The sequence below is a fragment of the Eucyclogobius newberryi genome, unplaced genomic scaffold (assembly GCF_026437365.1).
Source record: "Eucyclogobius newberryi isolate DKJ021-1_F unplaced genomic scaffold, fEucNew1.0.hap1 SCAF_18, whole genome shotgun sequence".
Lineage (NCBI taxonomy): Eukaryota > Metazoa > Chordata > Actinopteri > Gobiiformes > Gobiidae > Eucyclogobius > Eucyclogobius newberryi.
The window spans coordinates 1,882,033-1,908,229 of NW_027315812.1; the positions used below are offsets into that span (position 1 = coordinate 1,882,033).

The 26,197-nt window shown below is 44.9% G+C and overlaps 1 protein-coding gene across 1 annotated transcript in view; it reads left to right on the top strand.

The window, feature by feature from the left end:
- The window catches only part of LOC140364908 (receptor-type tyrosine-protein phosphatase mu-like), a 282,228-nt gene that overhangs the window by 35,933 nt on the left and 220,098 nt on the right, over window positions 1–26,197 (top strand). The window contains exons 3-4 of the mRNA XM_072451289.1: window positions 12,147–12,293; window positions 13,640–13,749. Of these exons, the coding sequence (XP_072307390.1) occupies window positions 12,147–12,293; window positions 13,640–13,749 (257 nt within the window). The remainder of the gene's footprint in view (window positions 1–12,146; window positions 12,294–13,639; window positions 13,750–26,197) is intronic.

The following is a 26,197-nucleotide window of genomic DNA, read 5'->3' on the forward strand; positions in this document are numbered from 1 at the left end:
GGACTAAACCAGGTCTAAAGCAGGACTAAAGCAGGACTAAAGCAGGACTAAAACAGGACTAAACCAGGACTAAAGCAGGACTAAAACAGGACTAAACCAGGACTAAAGCAGGTCTAAAGCAGGTCTAAACCAGGACTAAAGCAGGACTAAAACAGGACTAAACCAGGACTAAAGCAGGACTAAAACAGGACTAAACCAGGACTAAAGCAGGACTAAAACAGGACTAAATCAGGACTAAACCAGGACTAAAGCTGGACTAAAACAGGACTAAACCAGGACTAAACCAGGACTAAACCATGACTAAAAAAGGACTAATCCAGGTCTAAACCAGGTCTAAACCATGACTAAAACAGGACTAAACCAGGACTAAAGCAGGACTAAACCAGGACTAAACCATGACTAAAACAGGACTAAACCAGGACTAAACCAGGACTAAACCAGGACTAAACCATGACTAAAACAGGACTAAACCAGGACTAAAGCAGGACTAAACCAGGACTAAACCAGGACTAAACCAGGACTAAACCATGACTAAAACAGGACTAAACCAGGACTAAAGCAGGACTAAAACAGGACTAAACCAGGACTAAACCAGGTCTAAAGCAGGACTAAAACAGGACTAAAACAGGACTAAACCAGGACTAAACCAGGTCTAAAGCAGGACTAAAGCAGGTCTAAACCAGGTCTAAAGCAGGACTAAAACAGGACTAAACCAGGACTAAAGCAGGACTAAAACAGGACTAAAACAGGACTAAACCAGGTCTAAACCAGGTCTAAAGCAGGACTAAAACAGGACTAAACCAGGACTAAAGCAGGACTAAAACAGGACTAAACCAGGACTAAACCAGGACTAAAGCTGGACTAAAACAGGACTAAACCAGGACTAAAGCAGGACTAAAGCAGGACTAAAACAGGACTAAACCAGGACTGAAGCAGGACTAAAACAGGACTAAAACAGGACTAAAACAGGACTAAAGCAGGACTAAAACAGGACTAAAACAGGACTAAACCAGGACTAAACCAGGTCTAAAGCAGGACTAAAACAGGACTAAAGCAGGACTAAAACAGGACTAAAACAGGACTAAACCAGGACTAAACCAGGTCTAAAGCAGGACTAAAACAGGACTAAACCAGGACTAAAGCAGGACTAAAACAGGACTAAATCAGGACTAAACCAGGACTAAAGCTGGACTAAAACAGGACTAAACCAGGACTAAAGCAGGACTAAAACAGGACTAAACCAGGACTAAACCAGGACTAAAGATGGACTAAAACAGGACTAAACCAGGACTAAAGCAGGACTAAAGCAGGACTAAAACAGGACTAAACCAGGACTAAAGCAGGACTAAAACAGGACTAAACCAGGACTAAACCAGGACTAAACCAGGACTAAACCAGGACTAAAGCAGGACTAAAACAGGACTAAATCAGGACTAAACCAGGACTAAAGCTGGACTAAAACAGGACTAAACCAGGACTAAAGCAGGACTAAAACAGGACTAAACCAGGACTAAAGCAGGACTAAAACAGGACTAAACCAGGACTAAACCAGGTCTAAAGCAGGACTAAAACAGGACTAAACCAGGACTAAAGCAGGACTAAAACAGGACTAAACCAGGACTAAAGCTGGACTAAAACAGGACTAAACCAGGACTAAAGCAGGACTAAAACAGGACTAAACCAGGACTAAACCAGGTCTAAAGCAGGACTAAAACAGGACTAAAACAGGACTAAACCAGGACTAAACCAGGTCTAAACCAGGACTAAAGCAGGACTAAAACAGGACTAAAACAGGACTAAACCAGGTCTAAACCAGGTCTAAAACAGGACTAAACCAGGACTAAAGCAGGACTAAACCAGGACTAAACCAGGTCTAAACCAGGACTAAACCAGGACTAAAGCTGGACAAAAACAGGACTAAACCAGGACTAAAGCAGGACTAAAGCAGGACTAAAACAGGACTAAACCAGGACTAAAGCAGGACTAAAACAGGACTAAACCAGGACTAAAACAGGACTAAAACAGGACTAAAGCAGGACTAAAACAGGACTAAAACAGGACTAAACCAGGACTAAACCAGGACTAAACCAGGTCTAAACCAGGACTAAAGCAGGACTAAAACAGGACTAAAACAGGACTAAACCAGGACTAAACCAGGTCTAAAGCAGGACTAAAACAGGACTAAACCAGGACTAAAGCAGGACTAAAACAGGACTAAACCAGGAATAAACCAGGACTAAAGCTGGACTAAAACAGGACTAAACCAGGACTAAAGCAGGACTAAAGCAGGACTAAAACAGGACTAAAGCAGGACTAAAACAGGACTAAACCAGGACTAAAGCAGGACTAAAACAGGACTAAACCAGGATTAAAGCAGGACTAAAACAGGACTAAATCAGGACTAAACCAGGACTAAAGCTGGACTAAAACAGGACTAAACCAGGACTAAAGCAGGACTAAAACAGGACTAAACCAGGACTAAAGCAGGACTAAAACAGGACTAAACCAGGACTAAACCAGGTCTAAAGCAGGACTAAAGCAGGACTAAAGCAGGACTAAAACAGGACTAAACCAGGACTAAAGCAGGACTAAAACAGGACTAAACCAGGACTAAAGCAGGTCTAAAGCAGGTCTAAACCAGGACTAAAGCAGGACTAAAACAGGACTAAACCAGGACTAAAGCAGGACTAAAACAGGACTAAACCAGGACTAAAGCAGGACTAAAACAGGACTAAATCAGGACTAAACCAGGACTAAAGCTGGACTAAAACAGGACTAAACCAGGACTAAAGCAGGACTAAAACAGGACTAAACCAGGTCTAAAGCAGGTCTAAACCAGGACTAAAGCAGGACTAAAGCAGGACTAAACCAGGACTAAAGCAGGACTAAAACAGGACTAAACCAGGACTAAACCAGGACTAAAGCAGGACTAAAGCAGGACTAAAGCAGGACTAAAGCAGGACTAAACCAGGACTAAAGCAGGACTAAAGCAGGACTAAAGCAGGACTAAAGCAGGACTAAAGCAGGACTAAACCAGGACTAAACCAGGTCTAAACCAGGACTAAAGCAGGTCTAAAGCAGGACTAAACCAGGACTAAAACAGGTCTAAAGCAGGACTAAAGCAGGTCTAAAGCAGGACTAAAGCAGGTCTAAAGCAGGACTAAACCAGGACTAAAGCAGGACTAAAGCAGGACTAAACCAGGACTAAAGCAGGACTAAAGCAGGACTAAAGCAGGACTAAAGCAGGACTAAAGCAGGACTAAACCAGGTCTAAAGCAGGACTAAAGCAGGACTAAAGCAGGACTAAAGCAGGACTAAAGCAGGACTAAAGCAGGTCTAAAGCAGGTCTAAAGCAGGACTAAAGCAGGACTAAAGCAGGTCTAAAGCAGGACTAAACCAGGACTAAACCAGGACTAAAGCAGGACTAAAGCAGGTCTAAAGCAGGACTAAAGCAGGACTAAACCAGGACTAAACCAGGACTAAAGCAGGACTAAAGCAGGTCTAAAGCAGGACTAAAGCAGGACTAAAGCAAGACTAAAGCAGGACTAAAGCAGGTCTAAAGCAGGTCTAAAGCAGGTCTAAAGCAGGTCTAAAGCAGGACTAAAGCAGGACTAAACCAGGACTAAAGCAGGTCTAAAGCAAGACTAAAGCAGGACTAAACCAGGACTAAACCAGGACTAAAACAGGTCTAAAGCAGGACTAAAGCAGGTCTAAAGCAGGACTAAAGCAGGACTAAAGCAGGACTAAAGCAGGTCTAAAGCAGGACTAAAGCAGGACTAAAGCAGGACTAAAGCAGGTCTAAAGCAGGACTAAAGCAGGACTAAAGCAGGACTAAAGCAGGACTAAAGCAGGACTAAACCAGGACTAAAGCAGGACTAAAGCAGGACTAAAGCAGGACTAAAGCAGGACTAAACCAGGACTAAAGCAGGTTTAAAGCAGGTCTAAAGCAGGTCTAAAGCAGGACTAAAGCAGGACTAAAGCAGGACTAAAGCAGGACTAAAGCAGGTCTAAAGCAGGACTAAAGCAGGACTAAAGCAGGACTAAAGCAGGACTAAAGCAGGACTAAACCAGGACTAAAGCAGGACTAAAGCAGGACTAAAGCAGGACTAAAGCAGGACTAAACCAGGACTAAAGCAGGACTAAAGCAGGTCTAAAGCAGGTCTAAAGCAGGACTAAAGCAGGTCTAAAGAGGGACTAAAGCAGGACTAAAGCAGGACTAAAGCAGGACTAAAGCAGGACTAAAGCAGGACTAAAGCAAGTCTAAAGCGGGACTAAAGCAGGACTAAAGCAGGACTAAAGCAGGTCTAAAGCAAGACTAAAGCAGGTCTAAAGCAGGTCTAAAGCAGGACTAAAGCAGGTCTAAAGCAGGACTAAACCAGGACTAAATCAGGACTTAAGCAGGTCTAAAGCAGGACTAAAGCAGGACTAAAGCAGGACTAAAGCAGGTCTAAACCAGGACTAAACCAGGACTAAACCAGGACTAAACCAGGACTAAACCAGGACTAAAGCAGGTCTAAAGCAGGTCTAAACCAGGACTAAACCAGGACTAAACCAGGACTAAACCAGGACTAAAGCAGGACTAAAGCAGGACTAAAGCAGGTCTAAACCAGGACTAAACCAGGACTAAACCAGGACTAAACCAGGACTAAAGCAGGACTAAAGCAGGACTAAACCAGGTCTAAAGCAGGACTAAACCAGGACTAAACCAGGACTAAACCAGGACTAAAGCAGGACTAAAGCAGGACTAAAGCAGGACTAAACCAGGTCTAAAGCAGGACTAAAGCAGGACTAAACCAGGACTAAAGCAGGACTAAACCAGGACTAAACCAGGACTAAAGCAGGACTAAACCAGGACTAAACCAGGACTAAAGCAGGACTAAAGCAGGACTAAAGCAGGACTAAACCAGGTCTAAAGCAGGACTAAAGCAGGACTAAACCAGGACTAAAGCAGGACTAAACCAGGACTAAAGCAGGACTAAACCAGGACTAAACCAGGACTAAAGCAGGACTAAACCAGGACTAAAGCAGGACTAAACCAGGACTAAAGCAGGACTAAACCAGGACTAAACCAGGACTAAAGCAGGACTAAACCAGGACTAAACCAGAACTAAACCAGGTCTAAACCAGGACTAAACCAGGACTAAACCAGGACTAAACCAGGACTAAACCAGGACTAAAGCAGGACTAAACCAGGACTAAACCAGAACTAAACCAGGTCTAAACCAGGACTAAACCAGGACTAAACCAGGACTAAACCAGGACTAAAGCAGGACTAAAGCAGGTCTGACCTGTGGTTGAACTCTTAGTCTGACACAGATTTATTGGGTGGTTTGATTCTAAAGCGTGTGATATTTAGCCTGGACTATAACAGGACTAAAAGAGTCTAAAAACAGGCTCAGGTCTGGACCAGGTCTGGACTCTGCGATAACCTCCCAGAATGCATCAGTGCAGAGAGATAAAGTCCCAGGATGCAATGGGTTTGTGTTTGTGTTTGTGCAGCTGCAGCAGGAGATTAGAACAGGTGAGAGGAAGGAGAGAACCAATGAAAGAGAAGAACCATGAACATGAACCTTGAACCATGAACATGAACCAGTGAACATGAACTATGAACATGAACCATGAACATGAACTATGAACATGAACCAGTGAACATGAACCATGAACATGAACCAGTGAACATGAACTATGAACATGAACTATGAACATGAACCAGTGAACATGAACCATGAACATGAACCAGTGAACATGAACTATGAACATGAACCATGAACATGAACTATGAACATGAACCAGTGAACATGAACTATGAACATGAACCATGAACATGAACTATGAACATGAACCAGTGAACATGAACTATGAACATGAACCATGAACATGAACTATGAACATGAACTATGAACATGAACCAGTGAACATGAACCAGTGAACATGAACATGAACCAGTGAACATGAACTATGAACATGAACCAGTGAACATGAACCAGTGAACATGAACCAGTGAACATGAACTATGAACATGAACCAGTGAACATGAACTATGAACATGAACCAGTGAACATGAACCAGTGAACATGAACTATGAACATGAACTATGAACATGAACCAGTGAACATGAACTATGAACATGAACCATGAACATGAACTATGAACATGAACTATGAACATGAACCAGTGAACATGAACTATGAACATGAACCAGTGAACATGAACCAGTGAACATGAACATGAACCAGTGAACATGAACTATGAACATGAACCAGTGAACATGAACTATGAACGTGAACCTTGAACCATGAACATGAACCAGTGAACATGAACTATGAACATGAACCAGTGAACATGAACATGAACCAGTGAACATGAACCAGTGAACATGAACCAGTGAACATGAACTATGAACATGAACCATGAACATGAACATGAACCATGAACCATGAACATGAACCATGAACATGAACCATGAACATGAACCAGTGAACATGAACCAGTGAAAGAGAAGAACCATGAACCATGAACATGAACCATGAACATGAACCAGTGAAAGAGAAGAACCATGAACATGAACCATGAACATGAACCATGAACCATGAACATGAACCATGAACCATGAACCATGAACATGAACCATGAACCATGAACTATGAACATGAACCATGAACTATGAACCATGAACCATGAACTATGAACCATGAACATGAACCATGAACCATGAACCATGAACCATGAACATGAACCATGAACCATGAACCATGAACATGAACTATGAACATGAACCATGAACATGAACTATGAACATGAACCAGTGAACATGAACCATGAACATGAACCAGTGAACATGAACCATGAACATGAACTATGAACATGAACCATGAACCATGAACTATGAACATGAACCAGTGAAAGAGAAGAACCACAAAGACACAAGAGGACATAAGACCATCTTTGCACACAATGAGACACACACAAGACGACATAAGACCATCTTTACACACAATGAGACACACACAAGACGACATAAGACCATCTTTACACACAATGAGACACACACAAGACGACATAAGACCATCTTTACACACAATGAGACACACACAAGACGACATAAGACCATCTTTACACACAATGAGACACACACAAGACGACATAAGACCATCTTTACACACAATGACACACACAAGACGACATAAGACCATCTTTACACACAATGAGACACACACAAGAGGACATAAGACCATCTTTACACACAATGAGACACACACAAGACGACATAAGACCATCTTTACACACAATGAGACACACACAAGAGGACATAAGACCATCTTTACACACAGTGAGACACACACAAGACGACATAAGACCATCTTTACACACAATGAGACACACACAAGAGGACATAAGACCATCTTTACACACAGTGAGACACACACAAGACGACATAAGACCATCTTTACACACAATGAGACACACACAAGAGGACATAAGACCATCTTTACACACAATGAGACACACACAAGACGACATAAGACCATCTTTACACACAATGAGACACACACAAGACGACATAAGACCATCTTTACACACAATGAGACACACACAAGACGACATAAGACCATCTTTACACACAATGAGACACACACAAGACGACATAAGACCATCTTTACACACAATGAGACACACACAAGACGACATAAGACCATCTTTACACACAATGAGACACACACAAGAGGACATAAGACCATCTTTACACACAATGAGACACACACAAGACGACATAAGACCATCTTTACACACAGTGAGACACACACAAGACGACATAAGACCATCTTTACACACAATGAGACACACACAAGACGACATAAGACCATCTTTACACACAGTGAGACACACACAAGAGGACATAAGACCATCTTTACACACAATGAGACACACACAAGACGACATAAGACCATCTTTACACACAATGAGACACACACAAGACGACATAAGACCATCTTTACACACAATGAGACACACACAAGACGACATAAGACCATCTTTACACACAGTGAGACACACACAAGACGACATAAGACCATCTTTACACACAATGAGACACACACAAGACGACATAAGACCATCTTTACACACAGTGAGACACACACAAGACGACATAAGACCATCTTTACACACAATGAGACACACACAAGACGACATAAGACCATCTTTACACACAGTGAGACACACACAAACACAATTAAACACAGATGGAAGAATAAGTCTGGACTTGACAGACTCTGGAGGGAGGAGTGCCACAGGGCTGTGCTTGGTCCCCTCTGTTGTTCTCTCTGGACTTGAACCATTGGCTCGATATGAGACGATCATAAAGACTTGATGGAGTTACAGCTGATGGGACAGAACAATGTCCCTCTGCAGATGATGTCTCACTGTGACATGTCCGAACACAGATGATGTCTCACTGTGACATGTCCAAACACAGATGATGTCTCACTGTGACATGTCCAAACACAGATGATGTCTCACTGTGACATGTCCAAACACAGATGATGTCTCACTGTGACATGTCCGAACACAGATGATGTCTCACTGTGACATGTCCGAACACAGATGATGTCTCACTGTGACATGTCCAAACACAGATGATGTCTCACTGTGACATGTCCAAACACAGATGACGTCTCACTGTGACATGTCCAAACACAGATGATGTCTCACTGTGACATGTCCGAACACAGATGATGTCTCACTGTGACATGTCCAAACACAGATGATGTCTCACTGTGACATGTCCGAACACAGATGATGTCTCACTGTGACATGTCCAAACACAAACACAGGACGTTAGTCACGACAGAGAGAGAGTCCCAGAACTGTGCCCTTTGTGTGTGTGTGTGTGTGTGTGTGTCTGTGTGTGTGTGTGTGTGTGTGTGTGTGTCTGTGTGTGTGTCTGTGTGTGTGTGTGTGTGTGTGTGTGTGTCTGTGTGTGTGTGTCTGTGTGTCTGTGTGTCTGTGTGTGTGTGTCTGTGTGTGTGTCTGTGTGTGTGTGTGTGTGTCTGTGTGTGTGTGTCTGTGTGTGTGTCTGTGTGTGTGTGTCTGTGTGTGTGTCTGTGTGTGTGTCTGTGTGTCTGTGTGTGTGTGTCTGTGTGTGTGTGTGTATGTGTGTGTGTGTGTGTGTGTGTGTGTGTGTGTGTGTGTGTGTGTCTGTGTGTGTGTGTGTATGTGTGTGTGTGTGTGTGTGTGTGTGTGTGTGTGTGTGTGTGTGTTTGTTTACTGAGGTTATTCTTCTGTTAATTGGAACGAGTTTATCAGCGTGACCATGGCCGAGTCCTCTGAGCACTCAAAATACTGCACCAAACAGGACTGAAACTGGACTAAAGCAGGGTCTGAAACAGGACTGAAACTGGACTAAAGCAGGGTCTGAAACAGGACTGAAACTGGACTAAAGCAGGGTCTGAAACAGGACTGAAACTGGACTAAAGCAGGGTCTGAAACAGGACTGAAACTGGACTAAAGCAGGGTCTGAAACAGGACTGAAACTGGACTAAAGCAGGGTCTGAAACAGGACTGAAACTGGACTAAAGCAGGGTCTGAAACAGGACTGAAACTGGACTAAAGCAGGGTCTGAAACAGGACTGAAACTGGACTAAAGCAGGGTCTGAAACAGGACTGAAACTGGACTAAAGCAGGGTCTGAAACAGGACTGAAACTGGACTAAAGCAGGGTCTGAAACAGGACTGAAACTGGACTAAAGCAGGGTCTGAAACAGGACTGAAACTGGACTAAAGCAGGGTCTGAAACAGGACTGAAACTGGACTAAAGCAGGGTCTGAAACAGGACTGAAACTGGACTAAAGCAGGGTCTGAAACAGGACTGAAACTGGACTAAAGCAGGGTCTGAAACAGGACTGAAACTGGACTAAAGCAGGGTCTGAAACAGGACTGAAACTGGACTAAAGCAGGGTCTGAAACAGGACTGAAACTGGACTAAAGCAGGGTCTGAAACAGGACTGAAACTGGACTAAAGCAGGGTCTGAAACAGGACTGAAACTGGACTAAAGCAGGGTCTGAAACAGGACTGAAACTGGACTAAAGCAGGGTCTGAAACAGGACTGAAACTGGACTAAAGCAGGGTCTGAAACAGGACTGAAACTGGACTAAAGCAGGGTCTGAAACAGGACTGAAACTGGACTAAAGCAGGGTCTGAAACAGGACTGAAACTGGACTAAAGCAGGGTCTGAAACAGGACTGAAACTGGACTAAAGCAGGGTCTGAAACAGGACTGAAACTGGACTAAAGCAGGGTCTGAAACAGGACTGAAACTGGACTAAAGCAGGGTCTGAAACAGGACTGAAACTGGACTAAAGCAGGGTCTGAAACAGGACTGAAACTGGACTAAAGCAGGGTCTGAAACAGGACTGAAACTGGACTAAAGCAGGGTCTGAAACAGGACTGAAACTGGACTAAAGCAGGGTCTGAAACAGGACTGAAACTGGACTAAAGCAGGGTCTGAAACAGGACTGAAACTGGACTAAAGCAGGGTCTGAAACAGGACTGAAACTGGACTAAAGCAGGGTCTGAAACAGGACTGAAACTGGACTAAAGCAGGGTCTGAAACAGGACTGAAACTGGACTAAAGCAGGGTCTGAAACAGGACTGAAACTGGACTAAAGCAGGGTCTGAAACAGGACTGAAACTGGACTAAAGCAGGGTCTGAAACAGGACTGAAACTGGACTAAAGCAGGGTCTGAAACAGGACTGAAACTGGACTAAAGCAGGGTCTGAAACAGGACTGAAACTGGACTAAAGCAGGGTCTGAAACAGGACTGAAACTGGACTAAAGCAGGGTCTGAAACAGGACTGAAACTGGACTAAAGCAGGGTCTGAAACAGGACTGAAACTGGACTAAAGCAGGGTCTGAAACAGGACTGAAACTGGGTCTAGTCTTGTGTTTCTGTTTGTGTGAGATTCTGAGTCTCTCGAGATTTGAGCCAAATAAAGGTCAAAGAGAAAATAAATTATGTAGTAATTAAAAACAAACCAGGACTAAACCAGGTCTAAAGCAGCACTAAAGCAGGTCTAAAGCAGGACTAAACCAGGACTAAACCAGGACTAAACCAGGACTAAAGCAGGACTAAACCAGGACTAAAGCAGGACTAAAGCAGGACTAAACCAGGACTAAACCAGGACTAAACCAGGACTAAAGCAGGACTAAAGCAGGACTAAAGTAGGACTAAACCAGGACTAAACCAGGACTAAACCAGGACTAAACCAGGTCTAAACCAGGACTAAACCAGGACTAAAGCAGGACTAAACCAGGACTAAACCAGGTCTAAACCAGGTCTAAACCAGGACTAAACCAGGACTAAACCAGGACTAAAGCAGGACTAAACCAGGACTAAACCAGGTCTAAACCAGGACTAAACCAGGACTAAAGCAGGACTAAACCAGGACTAAACCAGGTCTAAACCAGGTCTAAACCAGGACTAAACCAGGACTAAAGCAGGACTAAACCAGGACTAAACCAGGTCTAAACCAGGACTAAACCAGGACTAAAGCAGGACTAAACCAGGACTAAACCAGGTCTAAACCAGGTCTAAACCAGGACTAAACCAGGACTAAAGCAGGACTAAACCAGGACTAAACCAGGTCTAAACCAGGACTAAACCAGGACTAAAGCAGGACTAAACCAGGACTAAACCAGGTCTAAACCAGGTCTAAACCAGGACTAAAGCAGAAACATCTAGCTCCGCCTCCTCGTCCCGCCCTCATCTCTCATTGACCATGTCACGCTGCGTTTGACGCAACATAAGGGCCACCTGTTGTAAAGTCATGTCTTCTCCTTCGAACAGGGAGGGGCCTGGAGAGTACAGATAGGGGACAGCGCTCGGCGTAGTGGTAGGGGGCGGGCCCTTGGGGCTTGTTAGCCTTGTTAGTTTTTATTTTCCAATGAAGCTTTAGTGGTTTAGTTCCCGCAGCGTAACCTTCTTCTCTTTTCCTTCTTCTCTTTTCCTTCTTCTCTTTTCCTTCTTCTCTTTTCCTTCTTCTCTTTTCCTTCTTCTCTTTTCCTTCTTCTCTTTTCCTTCTTCTCTTTTCCTTCTTTACTCGTTTCTTGGGATTATTTCTCACATGTACTTTCTGTGTCCTGCACAGGCTCCACCCCCTTCCTAGTGGCCAACACGTCAGGTCGTCTGATTGGTCAGCGAGCTCAGGTTCTGTTTCCTGTTCTGAAGGAGAACGACACTCACTGCATCAGCTTCAACTACTACAGCACCAGCACCATGAACGTCTACGTCACAGGTAAACACACCTGCAGAGGCTCCACCCACTGTCTACGTCACAGGTAAACACACCTGCAGAGGCTCCACCCACTGTCTACGTCACAGGTAAACACACCTGCAGAGGCTCCACCCACTGTCTACGTCACAGGTAAACACACCTGCAGAGGCTCCACCCACTGTCTACGTCACAGGTAAACACACCTGCAGAGGCTCCACCCACTGTCTACGTCACAGGTAAACACACCTGCAGAGGCTCCACCCACTGTCTACGTCACAGGTAAACACACCTGCAGAGGCTCCACCCACTGTCTACGTCACAGGTAAACACACCTGCAGAGGCTCCACCCACTGTCTACGTCACAGGTAAACACACCTGCAGAGGCTCCACCCACTGTCTACGTCACAGGTAAACACACCTGCAGAGGCTCCACCCACTGTCTACGTCACAGGTAAACACACCTGCAGAGGCTCCACCCACTGTCTACGTCACAGGTAAACACACCTGCAGAGGCTCCACCCACTGTCTACGTCACAGGTAAACACACCTGCAGAGGCTCCACCCACTGTCTACGTCACAGGTAAACACACCTGCAGAGGCTCCACCCACTGTCTACGTCACAGGTAAACACACCTGCAGAGGCTCCACCCACTGTCTACGTCACAGGTAAACACACCTGCAGAGGCTCCACCCACTGTCTACGTCACAGGTAAACACACCTGCAGAGGCTCCACCCACTGTCTACGTCACAGGTAAACACACCTGCAGAGGCTCCACCCACTGTCCCGCCCCCGACAGGAAGTGAGAGAAGAAGAAGGAAGCGCAAGGAACAGACACAAGTGAACTGAAGAATTCAATATTAGTCAGAGTCATCAGCTGCAGTGTGGGACCTGCAGTGTGGGGCCTGCAGTGTGGGGCCTTAAGTGTGAGGGACCTGCAGTGTGGGGCCTGCAGTGTGGGGCCTGCAGTGTGGGGGCTGCAGTGTGGGGCCTGCAGTGTGGGACCTGCAGTGTGAGGGACCTGCAGTGTGGGGCCTGCAGTGTTGGACCTGCAGTGTGAGGGACCTGCAGTGTGGGGCCTGCAGTGTTGGACCTGCAGTGTGAGGGACCTGCAGTGTGGGGCCTGCAGTGTGAGGGACCTGCAGTGTGGGGCCTGCAGTGTGGGATCTGCAGTGTGGGGCCTGCAGTGTGGGGCCTGCAGTGTGGGGCCTGCAGTGTGGGGCCTGCAGTGATCTGTGTTTGTCAGAGCACAATTCAAAGTGCTTTACAATGTTAAGACACATTTTAAAAAAGTAAAATAAAAACACAATGTAGTTTATAAAAATAAAACTGTGTCAAAATAAAAACATCAAAATGTTTGTTCCTCAGAAAACTCCAGCCCTGTGGGGCTCCCAGTCTTCAACTCGTCTGGACCCGCCTTTCACTCCTGGAAACAACTGGAACTCGCCGTCTCCACCTTCTGGCCAAACTACTACCAGGTACATTCACTACTACTACTACTACTACCAGGTACATTCACTACTACTACTACTACTACCAGGTACATTCACTACTACTACTACTACTACCAGGTACATTCACTACTACTACTACTACTACCAGGTACATTCACTACTACTACTACTACTACTACCAGGTACTTTCACTACTACTACTACTACTACCAGGTACTTTCACTACTACTCCTACTACTACCAGGTACTTTCACTACTACTACTACTACTACCAGGTACTTTCACTACTACTACTACTACTACCAGGTACTTTCACTACTACTACTACTACTACCAGGTACTTTCACTACTACTACTACTACTACCAGGTACTTTCACTACTACTACCAGGTACTTTCACTACTACTACTACTACTACTACTACTACTACTACTACTACTACTACTACTACTACTACCAGGTACTTTCACTACTACTCCTACTACTACCAGGTACTTTCACTACTACTACTATTACTACTACCAGGTACTTTCACTACTACTACTACCAGGTACTTTCACTACTACTACTACTACTACTACTACTACTACTACTATTACTACTACCAGGTACCTTCACTACTACTACTACTACTACCAGGTACTTTCACTACTACTACTACTACTACCAGGTACTTTCACTACTACTACTACTACTACCAGGTACTTTCACTACTACTACTACTACTACTACCAGGTACTTTCACTACTACTCGTACTACTACCAGGTACTTTCACTACTACTACTACTACTACTACTACTACTACTACTATTACTACTACCAGGTACTTTCACTACTACTACTACTACTACCAGGTACTTTCACTACTACTACTACTACTACTACCAGGTACTTTCACTACTACTCCTACTACTACCAGGTACTTTCACTACTACTACTATTACTACTACCAGGTACTTTCACTACTACTACTACTACTACTACTACTACTACTACTACTACTACTACTACTACTACTACTACTACTACTACTACTACTACCAGGTACTTTCACTACTACTACTACTACTACTACTACTACTACTACTACTACTACTACTACTACTACTACTACCAGGTACTTTCACTACTACTACTACTACTACTACTACTACTACTACTACTACTACTACTACTACTACCAGGTACTTTCACTACTACTACTACTACTTACTACTACTACTACTACTACTACTACTACTACTACTACCAGGTACTTTCACTACTACTACTACACACACTAGCTTTAGCCACGTCCCTCAGAGACACTAGCTTTAGCCACGCCCCTCAGAGACACTAGCTTTAGCCACGCCCCTCACACTCACTAGCTTTAGCCACGCCCCTCACACTCACTAGCTTTAGCCACGCCCCTCACACAAACATAAATGGATCAGGAGGATGTAGATCAAATTTAGGGGCCGGTCCAAACGTGGCTTATGTCCTGCTTTATTTGTCATTACTTTCCACATGAAACAAAAACGGACACAAAGCTCAGTCTCTTCTTTTGTCCCTCAAAATGCAGATGTCCTCACAGAGACACGTGCAGATGTCCTCACAGAGACACGGTGTCCTCACAGAGACACGGTGTCCTCACAGAGACACAGTGTCCTCACAGAGACACGATGTCCTCACAGAGACACGGTGTCCTCACAGAGACACGGTGTCCTCACAGAGACACGGTGTCCTCACAGAGACACGTGCAGATGTCCTCACAGAGACACGGTGTCCTCACAGAGACACGGTGTCCTCACAGAGACACGGTGTCCTCACAGAGACACGTGCAGATGTCCTCACAGAGACACGGTGTCCTCACAGAGACACGGTGTCCTCACAGAGACACGTGCAGATGTCCTCACAGAGACACGGTGTCCTCACAGAGACACGGTGTCCTCAAAGAGACACGGTGTCCTCACAGAGACACGGTGTCCTCACAGAGACACGATGTCCTCACAGAGACACGGTGTCCGGTGTCCTCACAGAGCAGGAGGCCGGTCAAATTTGTACACATTTATTTGTTATTATACTTAGTTTCACCTTTTGTCCATCTTTAGTTTCACCTTTAGTTCATCTTTAGTTTCACCTTTAGTTTCACCTTTAGTTTCACCTGTAGCTCCACCTTTAGTTTCACCTGTAGCTCCACCTTTAGTTTCACCTGTAGCTCGATGGTCCTGTCTCTGGCAGTAAATTGTTCCGCTTCCTGTCATTCTCCTGTTTCCTGTTGCACCTTTGTCCCAGAAAAACTATATTCAACTAAAGCAGGTCTAAACCAGGTCCAAACCAGGTCTAAACCAGGTCCAAACCAGGTCTAAACCAGGTCTAAACCAGGTCTAAACCAGGACTAAACCAGGTCTAAACCAGGTCTAAACCAGGTCTAAACCAGGACTAAACCAGGTCTAAACCAGGTCTAAACCAGGTCTAAACCAGGACTAAACCAGGTCTAAACCAGGTCTAAACCAGGTCTAAACCAGGACTAAACCAGGTCTAAAGCAGGTCTAAACCAGGTCTAAACCAGGACTAAACCAGGTCTAAACCAGAACTAAACCAGGTCTAAACCAGGTCTAAACCAGGACTAAACCAGGACTAAACCAGGTCTAAAGCAGGTCTAAACCAGGACTAAACCAGGACTAAACCAGGTCTAAACCAGGACTAAACCAGGTCTAAACCAGAACTAAACCAGGTCTAAACCAGGTCTAAACCAGGTCTAAACCAGGTCTAAAGCAGGTCTAAACCAGGTCTAAACCAGGACTAAAGCAGGACTAAACCAGGACTAAACCAGGACTAAACCAGGTCCAAACCAGGACTAAACCAGGACTGCATGTGAGTTGTGGTTGCCATGGCAATCCTAATGACCCAACATGGGTTCAGTATTATGGGATGTGTGTAATTGCAGAGTTTGTGATTGGCTTTGTTTCAATCAGAGTCTCTTCAAATAACTGCAAGCGCTCAGTACCAACCAACATTAGTCCTGCTTTAGTTCTGCTTTAGTCCTGCTTTAGTCCTGCTTTAGTCCTGCTTTAGTCCTGCTTTAGTCCTGGTTTAGTCCTGCTTTAGTCCTGCTTAAGTCCTGCTTTAGTCCTGGTTTAGTCCTGCTTTAGTCCTGCTTTAGTCCTGCTTTAGACCTGGTTTAGTCCTGGTTTAGTCCTGCTTTAGTCCTGCTTTAGTCCTGGTTTAGTCCTGCTTTAGTCCTGGTTTAGGGCTGGTTTAGTCCTGGTTTAGTCCTGGTTTAGTCCTGGTTTTGTCCTGGTTTAGTCCTGGTTTGGACCTGGTTTATTCCTGGTTTAGTCCTGCTTTAGTCCTGGTTTAGGGCTGGTTTAGTCCTGGTTTAGTCCTGGTTTAGTCCTGGTTTTGTCCTGGTTTAGTCCTGGTTTGGACCTGGTTTAGTCCTGATTTAGTCCTGGTTTAGTCCTGGTTTAGTCCTGCTTTAGTCCTGGTTTAGTCCTGCTTTAGTCCTGGTTTAGGGCTGGTTTAGTCCTGGTTTAGTCCTGGTTTAGTCCTGGTTTTGTCCTGGTTTAGTCCTGGTTTGGACCTGGTTTAGTCCTGGTTTGGACCTGGTTTATTCCTGGTTTAGTCCTGCTTTAGTCCTGGTTTAGTCCTGGTTTAGTCCTGGTTTTGTCCTGGTTTAGTCCTGGTTTAGTCCTGGTTTAGTCCTGGTTTTGTCCTGGTTTAGTCCTGGTTTAGTCCTGGTTTAGTCCTGGTTTTGTTCTGGTTTAGTCCTGGTTTAGTCCTGGTTTAGTCCTGGTTTAGTCCTGGTTTTGTCCTGGTTTAGTCCTGGTTTAGTCCTGGTTTAGTCCTGGTTTAGTCCTGCTTTAGTCCTGGTTTAGTCCTGGTTTAGTCCTGCTTTAGACCTGCTTTAGACCTGGTTTAGTCCTGGTTTGGACCTGGTTTAGTCCTGGTTTGGACCTGGTTTAGTCCTGCTTTAGTCCTGGTTTAGTCCTGCTTTAGTCCTGGTTTAGACCTGCTTTAGTCCTGGTTTAGTCCTGGTTTGGACCTGGTTTAGTCCTGGTTTAGTCCTGGTTTAGTCCTGCTTTAAACCTGGTTTAGTCCTGGTTTGGACCTGGTTTAGTCCCGCTTTAGTCCTGGTTTAGTCCTGCTTTAGTCCTGGTTTAGACCTGCTTTAGTCCTGGTTTAGTCCTGGTTTGGACCTGGTTTAGTCCTGGTTTAGTCCTGCTTTAGTCCTGGTTTAGTCCTGCTTTAGTCCTGGTTTAGGGCTGGTTTAGTCCTGGTTTAGTCCTGGTTTAGTCCTGGTTTTGTCCTGGTTTAGTCCTGGTTTAGTCCTGGTTTAGTCCTGGTTTTGTCCTGGTTTAGTCCTGGTTTAGTCCTGGTTTAGTCCTGGTTTTGTCCTGGTTTAGTCCTGGTTTAGTCCTGGTTTAGTCCTGGTTTTGTTCTGGTTTAGTCCTGGTTTAGTCCTGGTTTAGTCCTGGTTTAGTTCTGGTTTTGTTCTGGTTTAGTCCTGGTTTAGTCCTGGTTTAGTCCTGGTTTGGACCTGGTTTAGTCCTGCTTTAGTCCTGGTTTAGACCTGCTTTAGTCCTGGTTTAGTCCTGGTTTGGACCTGCTTTTTTGTCCTGCTTTAGACCTGGTTTAGTCCTGGTTTAGTCCTGCTTTAGTCCTGCTTTAGTCCTGGTTTAGACCTGGTTTAGTCCTGGTTTAGTCCTGGTTTAGTCCTGGTTTGGACCTGGTTTATTCCTGGTTTAGTCCTGCTTTAGTCCTGGTTTAGTCCTGGTTTGGACCTGGTTTAGTCCTGGTTTGGACCTGGTTTATTCCTGGTTTAGTCCTGCTTTAGTCCTGGTTTAGTCCTGGTTTGGACCTGGTTTAGTCCTGATTTAGTCCTGGTTTAGTCCTGGTTTAGTCCTGCTTTAGTCCTGGTTTAGTCCTGGTTTGGACCTGGTTTATTCCTGGTTTAGTCCTGCTTTAGTCCTGGTTTAGTCCTGGTTTTGTCCTGGTTTAGTCCTGGTTTAGTCCTGGTTTAGTCCTGGTTTTGTTCTGGTTTAGTCCTGGTTTAGTCCTGGTTTAGTCCTGGTTTTGTCCTGCTTTAGACCTGGTTTAGTCCTGGTTTGGACCTGGTTTAGTCCTGGTTTGGACCTGGTTTAGTCCTGGTTTAGTCCTGCTTTAGTCCTGGTTTAGTCCTGCTTTAGTCCTGGTTTAGTCCTGGTTTAGTCCTGCTTTAGACCTGCTTTAGTCCTGGTTTAGACCTGCTTTAGTCCTGGTTTAGTCCTGGTTTGGACCTGGTTTAGTCCTGGTTTAGTCCTGCTTTAGTCCTGGTTTAGGGCTGGTTTAGTCCTGGTTTAGTCCTGGTTTAGTCCTGGTTTTGTCCTGGTTTAGTCCTGGTTTAGTCCTGGTTTGGACCTGCTTTTGTTCTGGTTTAGTCCTGGTTTAGTCCTGGTTTAGTCCTGGTTTAGTCCTGGTTTAGTCCTGGTTTAGTCCTGGTTTAGTCCTGGTTTTGTTCTGGTTTAGTCCTGGTTTTGTCCTGGTTTAGTCCTGGTTTAGTCCTGGTTTAGTCCTGGTTTTGTTCTGGTTTAGTCCTGGTTTAGTCCTGGTTTAGTCCTGGTTTTGTTCTGGTTTAGTCCTGGTTTAGTCCTGGTTTAGTCCTGGTTTAGTCCTGGTTTAGTCCTGGTTTTGTTCTGGTTTAGTCCTGGTTTAGTCCTGGTTTAGTCCTGGTTTGGACCTGGTTTAGTCCTGGTTTGGACCTAGTTTAGTCCTGCTTTAGTCCTGGTTTAGACCTGCTTTAGTCCTGGTTTAGTCCTGGTTTGGACCTGGTTTAGTCCTGGTTTAGTCCTGCTTTAGTCCTGTTTTAGGGCTGGTTTAGTCCTGGTTTAGTCCTGGTTTAGTCCTGGTTTAGTCCTGGTTTAATCCTGGTTTAATCCTGGTTTTGTCCTGGTTTAGTCCTGGTTTAGTCCTGGTTTAGTCCTGGTTTAGTCCTGGTTTAGTCCTGGTTTTGTTCTGGTTTAGACCTGGTTTAGTCCTGGTTTGGACCTGGTTTAGTCCTGCTTTAGTCCTGCTTTAGTCCTGGTTTAGGGCTGGTTTAGTCCTGGTTTAGTCCTGGTTTAGTCCTGGTTTAATCCTGGTTTAGTCCTGGTTTAGTCCTGGTTTAGTCCTGGTTTAGTCCTGGTTTAGTCCTGGTTTTGTTCTGGTTTAGTCCTGGTTTTGTTCTGGTTTAGTCCTGGTTTAGTCCTGGTTTAGTCCTGGTTTAGTCCTGGTTTGGACCTGGTTTAGTCCTGGTTTAGTCCTAGTTTTGTTCTGGTTTAGACCTGGTTTAGTCCTGGTTTAGTCCTGGTTTAGTCCTGGTTTGGACCTGGTTTAGTCCTGGTTTAGTCCTGGTTTAGTCCTGGTTTAGGCCTGGTTTGGACCTGGTTTAGTCCTGGTTTGGACCTGGTTTAGTCCTGCTTTAGTCCTGGTTTAGACCTGCTTTAGTCCTGGTTTAGTCCTGGTTTGGACCTGGTTTAGTCCTGGTTTAGTCCTGGTTTTGTTCTGGTTTAGTCCTGGTTTAGACCTGGTTTAGTACTGGTTTATTCCTGGTTTAGACCTGGTTTAGTCCTGGTTTGGACCTGGTTTAGTCCTGCTTTAGTCCTGGTTTTGTTCTGGTTTTGTTCTGGTTTGGACCTGGTTTAGTCCTGGTTTAGTCCTGCTTTAGTCCTGGTTTAGGGCTGGTTTAGTCCTGGTTTAGTCCTGGTTTAGTCCTGGTTTTGTTCTGGTTTAGTCCTGGTTTAGTCCTAGTTTAGTCCTGGTTTAGTCCTGGTTTTGTTCTGGTTTTGTTCTGGTTTAGTCCTGGTTTAGTCCTGGTTTAGTCCTGGTTTGGACCTGGTTTAGTCCTGGTTTAGTCCTGGTTTTGTTCTGGTTTAGACCTGGTTTAGTCCTGGTTTAGTCCTGGTTTAGTCCTGGTTTAGTCCTGGTTTAGTCCTGGTTTTGTTCTGGTTTAGTCCTGGTTTAGTCCTGGTTTGGACCTGGTTTAGTCCTGGTTTAGTCCTGGTTTTGTTCTGGTTTAGACCTGGTTTAGTCCTGGTTTAGTCCTTGTTTAGTCCTGGTTTAGTCCTGGTTTAGTCCTGGTTTTGTTCTGGTTTAGTCCTGGTTTAGTCCTGGTTTAGTCCTGGTTTAGTCCTGGTTTAGTCCTGGTTTGGACCTGGTTTAGTCCTGGTTTGGACCTGGTTTAGTCCTGCTTTAGTCCTGGTTTAGACCTGCTTTAGTCCTGGTTTAGTCCTGGTTTGGACCTGGTTTAGTCCTGGTTTAGTCCTGCTTTAGTCCTGGTTTAGTCCTGGTTTAGTCCTGGTTTAATCCTGGTTTAGTCCTGGTTTAGTCCTGGTTTAGTCCTGGTTTAGTCCTGGTTTGGACCTGGTTTAGTCCTGCTTTAGTCCTGGTTTTGTTCTGGTTTAGTCCTGGTTTAGTCCTGGTTTTGTTCCGGTTTAGTCCTGGTTTAGTCCTGGTTTAGTCCTGGTTTAGTCCTGGTTTAGTCCTGGTTTAGTCCTGGTTTTGTTCTGGTTTAGACCTGGTTTAGTCCTGGTTTAGTCCTGGTTTAGTCCTGGTTTAGTCCTGGTTTAGTCCTGGTTTTGTTCTGGTTTAGTCCTGGTTTAGTCCTGGTTTAGTCCTGGTTTAGTCCTGGTTTGGACCTGGTTTAGTCCTGGTTTGGACCTGGTTTAGTCCTGCTTTAGTCCTGGTTTGGACCTGGTTTAGTCCTGCTTTAGTCCTGGTTTAGTCCTGGTTTGGACCTGGTTTAGTCCTGGTTTAGTCCTGCTTTAGTCCTGGTTTAGTCCTGGTTTAGTCCTGGTTTAATCCTGGTTTAGTCCTGGTTTAGTCCTGGTTTTGTCCTGGTTTAGTCCTGGTTTAGTCCTGGTTTTGTCCTGGTTTAGTCCTGGTTTAGTCCTGGTTTAGTCCTGGTTTTGTTCTGGTTTAGTCCTGGTTTAGTCCTGGTTTAGTCCTGGTTTAGTTCTGGTTTTGTTCTGGTTTAGTCCTGGTTTAGTCCTGGTTTAGTCCTGGTTTGGACCTGGTTTAGTCCTGCTTTAGTCCTGGTTTAGACCTGCTTTAGTCCTGGTTTAGTCCTGGTTTGGACCTGCTTTTTTGTCCTGCTTTAGACCTGGTTTAGTCCTGGTTTAGTCCTGCTTTAGTCCTGCTTTAGTCCTGGTTTAGACCTGGTTTAGTCCTGGTTTAGTCCTGGTTTAGTCCTGGTTTGGACCTGGTTTATTCCTGGTTTAGTCCTGCTTTAGTCCTGGTTTAGTCCTGGTTTGGACCTGGTTTAGTCCTGGTTTGGACCTGGTTTATTCCTGGTTTAGTCCTGCTTTAGTCCTGGTTTAGTCCTGGTTTGGACCTGGTTTAGTCCTGATTTAGTCCTGGTTTAGTCCTGGTTTAGTCCTGCTTTAGTCCTGGTTTAGTCCTGGTTTGGACCTGGTTTATTCCTGGTTTAGTCCTGCTTTAGTCCTGGTTTAGTCCTGGTTTTGTCCTGGTTTAGTCCTGGTTTAGTCCTGGTTTAGTCCTGGTTTTGTTCTGGTTTAGTCCTGGTTTAGTCCTGGTTTAGTCCTGGTTTTGTCCTGCTTTAGACCTGGTTTAGTCCTGGTTTGGACCTGGTTTAGTCCTGGTTTGGACCTGGTTTAGTCCTGGTTTAGTCCTGCTTTAGTCCTGGTTTAGTCCTGCTTTAGTCCTGGTTTAGTCCTGGTTTAGTCCTGCTTTAGACCTGCTTTAGTCCTGGTTTAGACCTGCTTTAGTCCTGGTTTAGTCCTGGTTTGGACCTGGTTTAGTCCTGGTTTAGTCCTGCTTTAGTCCTGGTTTAGGGCTGGTTTAGTCCTGGTTTAGTCCTGGTTTAGTCCTGGTTTTGTCCTGGTTTAGTCCTGGTTTAGTCCTGGTTTGGACCTGCTTTTGTTCTGGTTTAGTCCTGGTTTAGTCCTGGTTTAGTCCTGGTTTAGTCCTGGTTTAGTCCTGGTTTAGTCCTGGTTTAGTCCTGGTTTTGTTCTGGTTTAGTCCTGGTTTTGTCCTGGTTTAGTCCTGGTTTAGTCCTGGTTTAGTCCTGGTTTTGTTCTGGTTTAGTCCTGGTTTAGTCCTGGTTTAGTCCTGGTTTTGTTCTGGTTTAGTCCTGGTTTAGTCCTGGTTTAGTCCTGGTTTAGTCCTGGTTTAGTCCTGGTTTTGTTCTGGTTTAGTCCTGGTTTAGTCCTGGTTTAGTCCTGGTTTGGACCTGGTTTAGTCCTGGTTTGGACCTAGTTTAGTCCTGCTTTAGTCCTGGTTTAGACCTGCTTTAGTCCTGGTTTAGTCCTGGTTTGGACCTGGTTTAGTCCTGGTTTAGTCCTGCTTTAGTCCTGGTTTAGTCCTGCTTTAGTCCTGGTTTAGTCCTGGTTTAGACCTGCTTTAGTCCTGGTTTAGTCCTGGTTTGGACCTGGTTTAGTCCTGGTTTAGTCCTGCTTTAGTCCTGTTTTAGGGCTGGTTTAGTCCTGGTTTAGTCCTGGTTTAGTCCTGGTTTAGTCCTGGTTTAATCCTGGTTTAATCCTGGTTTTGTCCTGGTTTAGTCCTGGTTTAGTCCTGGTTTAGTCCTGGTTTAGTCCTGGTTTAGTCCTGGTTTAGTCCTGGTTTTGTTCTGGTTTAGACCTGGTTTAGTCCTGGTTTGGACCTGGTTTAGTCCTGCTTTAGTCCTGCTTTAGTCCTGGTTTAGGGCTGGTTTAGTCCTGGTTTAGTCCTGGTTTAGTCCTGGTTTAATCCTGGTTTAGTCCTGGTTTAGTCCTGGTTTAGTCCTGGTTTAGTCCTGGTTTAGTCCTGGTTTTGTTCTGGTTTAGTCCTGGTTTAGTCCTAGTTTAGTCCTGGTTTAGTCCTGGTTTAGTCCTGGTTTAGTCCTGGTTTTGTTCTGGTTTAGTCCTGGTTTAGTCCTGGTTTAGTCCTGGTTTAGTCCTGGTTTGGACCTGGTTTAGTCCTGGTTTAGTCCTAGTTTTGTTCTGGTTTAGACCTGGTTTAGTCCTGGTTTAGTCCTGGTTTAGTCCTGGTTTGGACCTGGTTTAGTCCTGGTTTAGTCCTGGTTTAGTCCTGGTTTAGGCCTGGTTTGGACCTGGTTTAGTCCTGGTTTGGACCTGGTTTAGTCCTGCTTTAGTCCTGGTTTAGACCTGCTTTAGTCCTGGTTTAGTCCTGGTTTGGACCTGGTTTAGTCCTGGTTTAGTCCTGGTTTTGTTCTGGTTTAGTCCTGGTTTAGACCTGGTTTAGTACTGGTTTATTCCTGGTTTAGACCTGGTTTAGTCCTGGTTTGGACCTGGTTTAGTCCTGCTTTAGTCCTGGTTTTGTTCTGGTTTTGTTCTGGTTTGGACCTGGTTTAGTCCTGGTTTAGTCCTGCTTTAGTCCTGGTTTAGGGCTGGTTTAGTCCTGGTTTAGTCCTGGTTTAGTCCTGGTTTTGTTCTGGTTTAGTCCTGGTTTAGTCCTAGTTTAGTCCTGGTTTAGTCCTGGTTTTGTTCTGGTTTTGTTCTGGTTTAGTCCTGGTTTAGTCCTGGTTTAGTCCTGGTTTGGACCTGGTTTAGTCCTGGTTTAGTCCTGGTTTTGTTCTGGTTTAGACCTGGTTTAGTCCTGGTTTAGTCCTGGTTTAGTCCTGGTTTAGTCCTGGTTTAGTCCTGGTTTTGTTCTGGTTTAGTCCTGGTTTAGTCCTGGTTTGGACCTGGTTTAGTCCTGGTTTAGTCCTGGTTTTGTTCTGGTTTAGACCTGGTTTAGTCCTGGTTTAGTCCTTGTTTAGTCCTGGTTTAGTCCTGGTTTAGTCCTGGTTTTGTTCTGGTTTAGTCCTGGTTTAGTCCTGGTTTAGTCCTGGTTTAGTCCTGGTTTAGTCCTGGTTTGGACCTGGTTTAGTCCTGGTTTGGACCTGGTTTAGTCCTGCTTTAGTCCTGGTTTAGACCTGCTTTAGTCCTGGTTTAGTCCTGGTTTGGACCTGGTTTAGTCCTGGTTTAGTCCTGCTTTAGTCCTGGTTTAGTCCTGGTTTAGTCCTGGTTTAATCCTGGTTTAGTCCTGGTTTAGTCCTGGTTTAGTCCTGGTTTAGTCCTGGTTTGGACCTGGTTTAGTCCTGCTTTAGTCCTGGTTTTGTTCTGGTTTAGTCCTGGTTTAGTCCTGGTTTTGTTCCGGTTTAGTCCTGGTTTAGTCCTGGTTTAGTCCTGGTTTAGTCCTGGTTTAGTCCTGGTTTAGTCCTGGTTTTTTTCTGGTTTAGACCTGGTTTAGTCCTGGTTTAGTCCTGGTTTAGTCCTGGTTTAGTCCTGGTTTAGTCCTGGTTTTGTTCTGGTTTAGTCCTGGTTTAGTCCTGGTTTAGTCCTGGTTTAGTCCTGGTTTGGACCTGGTTTAGTCCTGGTTTGGACCTGGTTTAGTCCTGCTTTAGTCCTGGTTTGGACCTGGTTTAGTCCTGCTTTAGTCCTGGTTTAGTCCTGGTTTGGACCTGGTTTAGTCCTGGTTTAGTCCTGCTTTAGTCCTGGTTTAGTCCTGGTTTAGTCCTGGTTTAATCCTGGTTTAGTCCTGGTTTAGTCCTGGTTTTGTCCTGGTTTAGTCCTGGTTTAGTCCTGGTTTAGTCCTGGTTTAGTCCTGGTTTTGTTCTGGTTTAGTCCTGGTTTAGTCCTAGTTTAGTCCTGATTTTGTTCTGGTTTAGTCCTGGTTTAGTCCTGATTTTGTTCTGGTTTAGTCCTGGTTTATTCCTGGTTTAGTCCTGGTTTAGTCCTGGTTTGGACCTGGTTTAGTCCTGGTTTAGTCCTGCTTTAGTCCTGGTTTAGGGCTGGTTTAGTCCTGGTTTAGTCCTGGTTTAGTCCTGGTTTAGTCCTGGTTTTGTCCTGGTTTAGTCCTGGTTTAGTCCTGGTTTAGTCCTGGTTTTGTTCTGGTTTAGTCCTGGTTTAGTCCTAGTTTAGTCCTGGTTTAGTCCTGGTTTAGTCCTGGTTTTGTTCTGGTTTAGTCCTGGTTTAGTCCTGGTTTAGTCCTGGTTTAGTCCTGGTTTGGACCTGGTTTAGTCCTGGTTTAGTCCTGGTTTTGTTCTGGTTTAGACCTGGTTTAGTCCTGGTTTAGTCCTGGTTTAGTCCTGGTTTAGTCCTGGTTTAGTCCTGGTTTTGTTCTGGTTTAGTCCTGGTTTAGTCCTGGTTTAGTCCTGGTTTAGTCCTGGTTTGGACCTGGTTTAGTCCTGGTTTAGTCCTGGTTTTGTTCTGGTTTAGACCTGGTTTAGTCCTGGTTTAGTCCTGGTTTAGTCCTGGTTTAGTCCTGGTTTTGTTCTGGTTTAGTCCTGGTTTAGTCCTGGTTTAGTCCTGGTTTGGACCTGGTTTAGTCCTGGTTTGGACCTGGTTTAGTCCTGCTTTAGTCCTGGTTTAGACCTGCTTTAGTCCTGGTTTAGTCCTGGTTTGGACCTGGTTTAGTCCTGGTTTAGTCCTGCTTTAGTCCTGGTTTAGTCCTGGTTTAGTCCTGGTTTAATCCTGGTTTAGTCCTGGTTTAGTCCTGGTTTAGTCCTGGTTTAGTCCTGGTTTTGTTCTG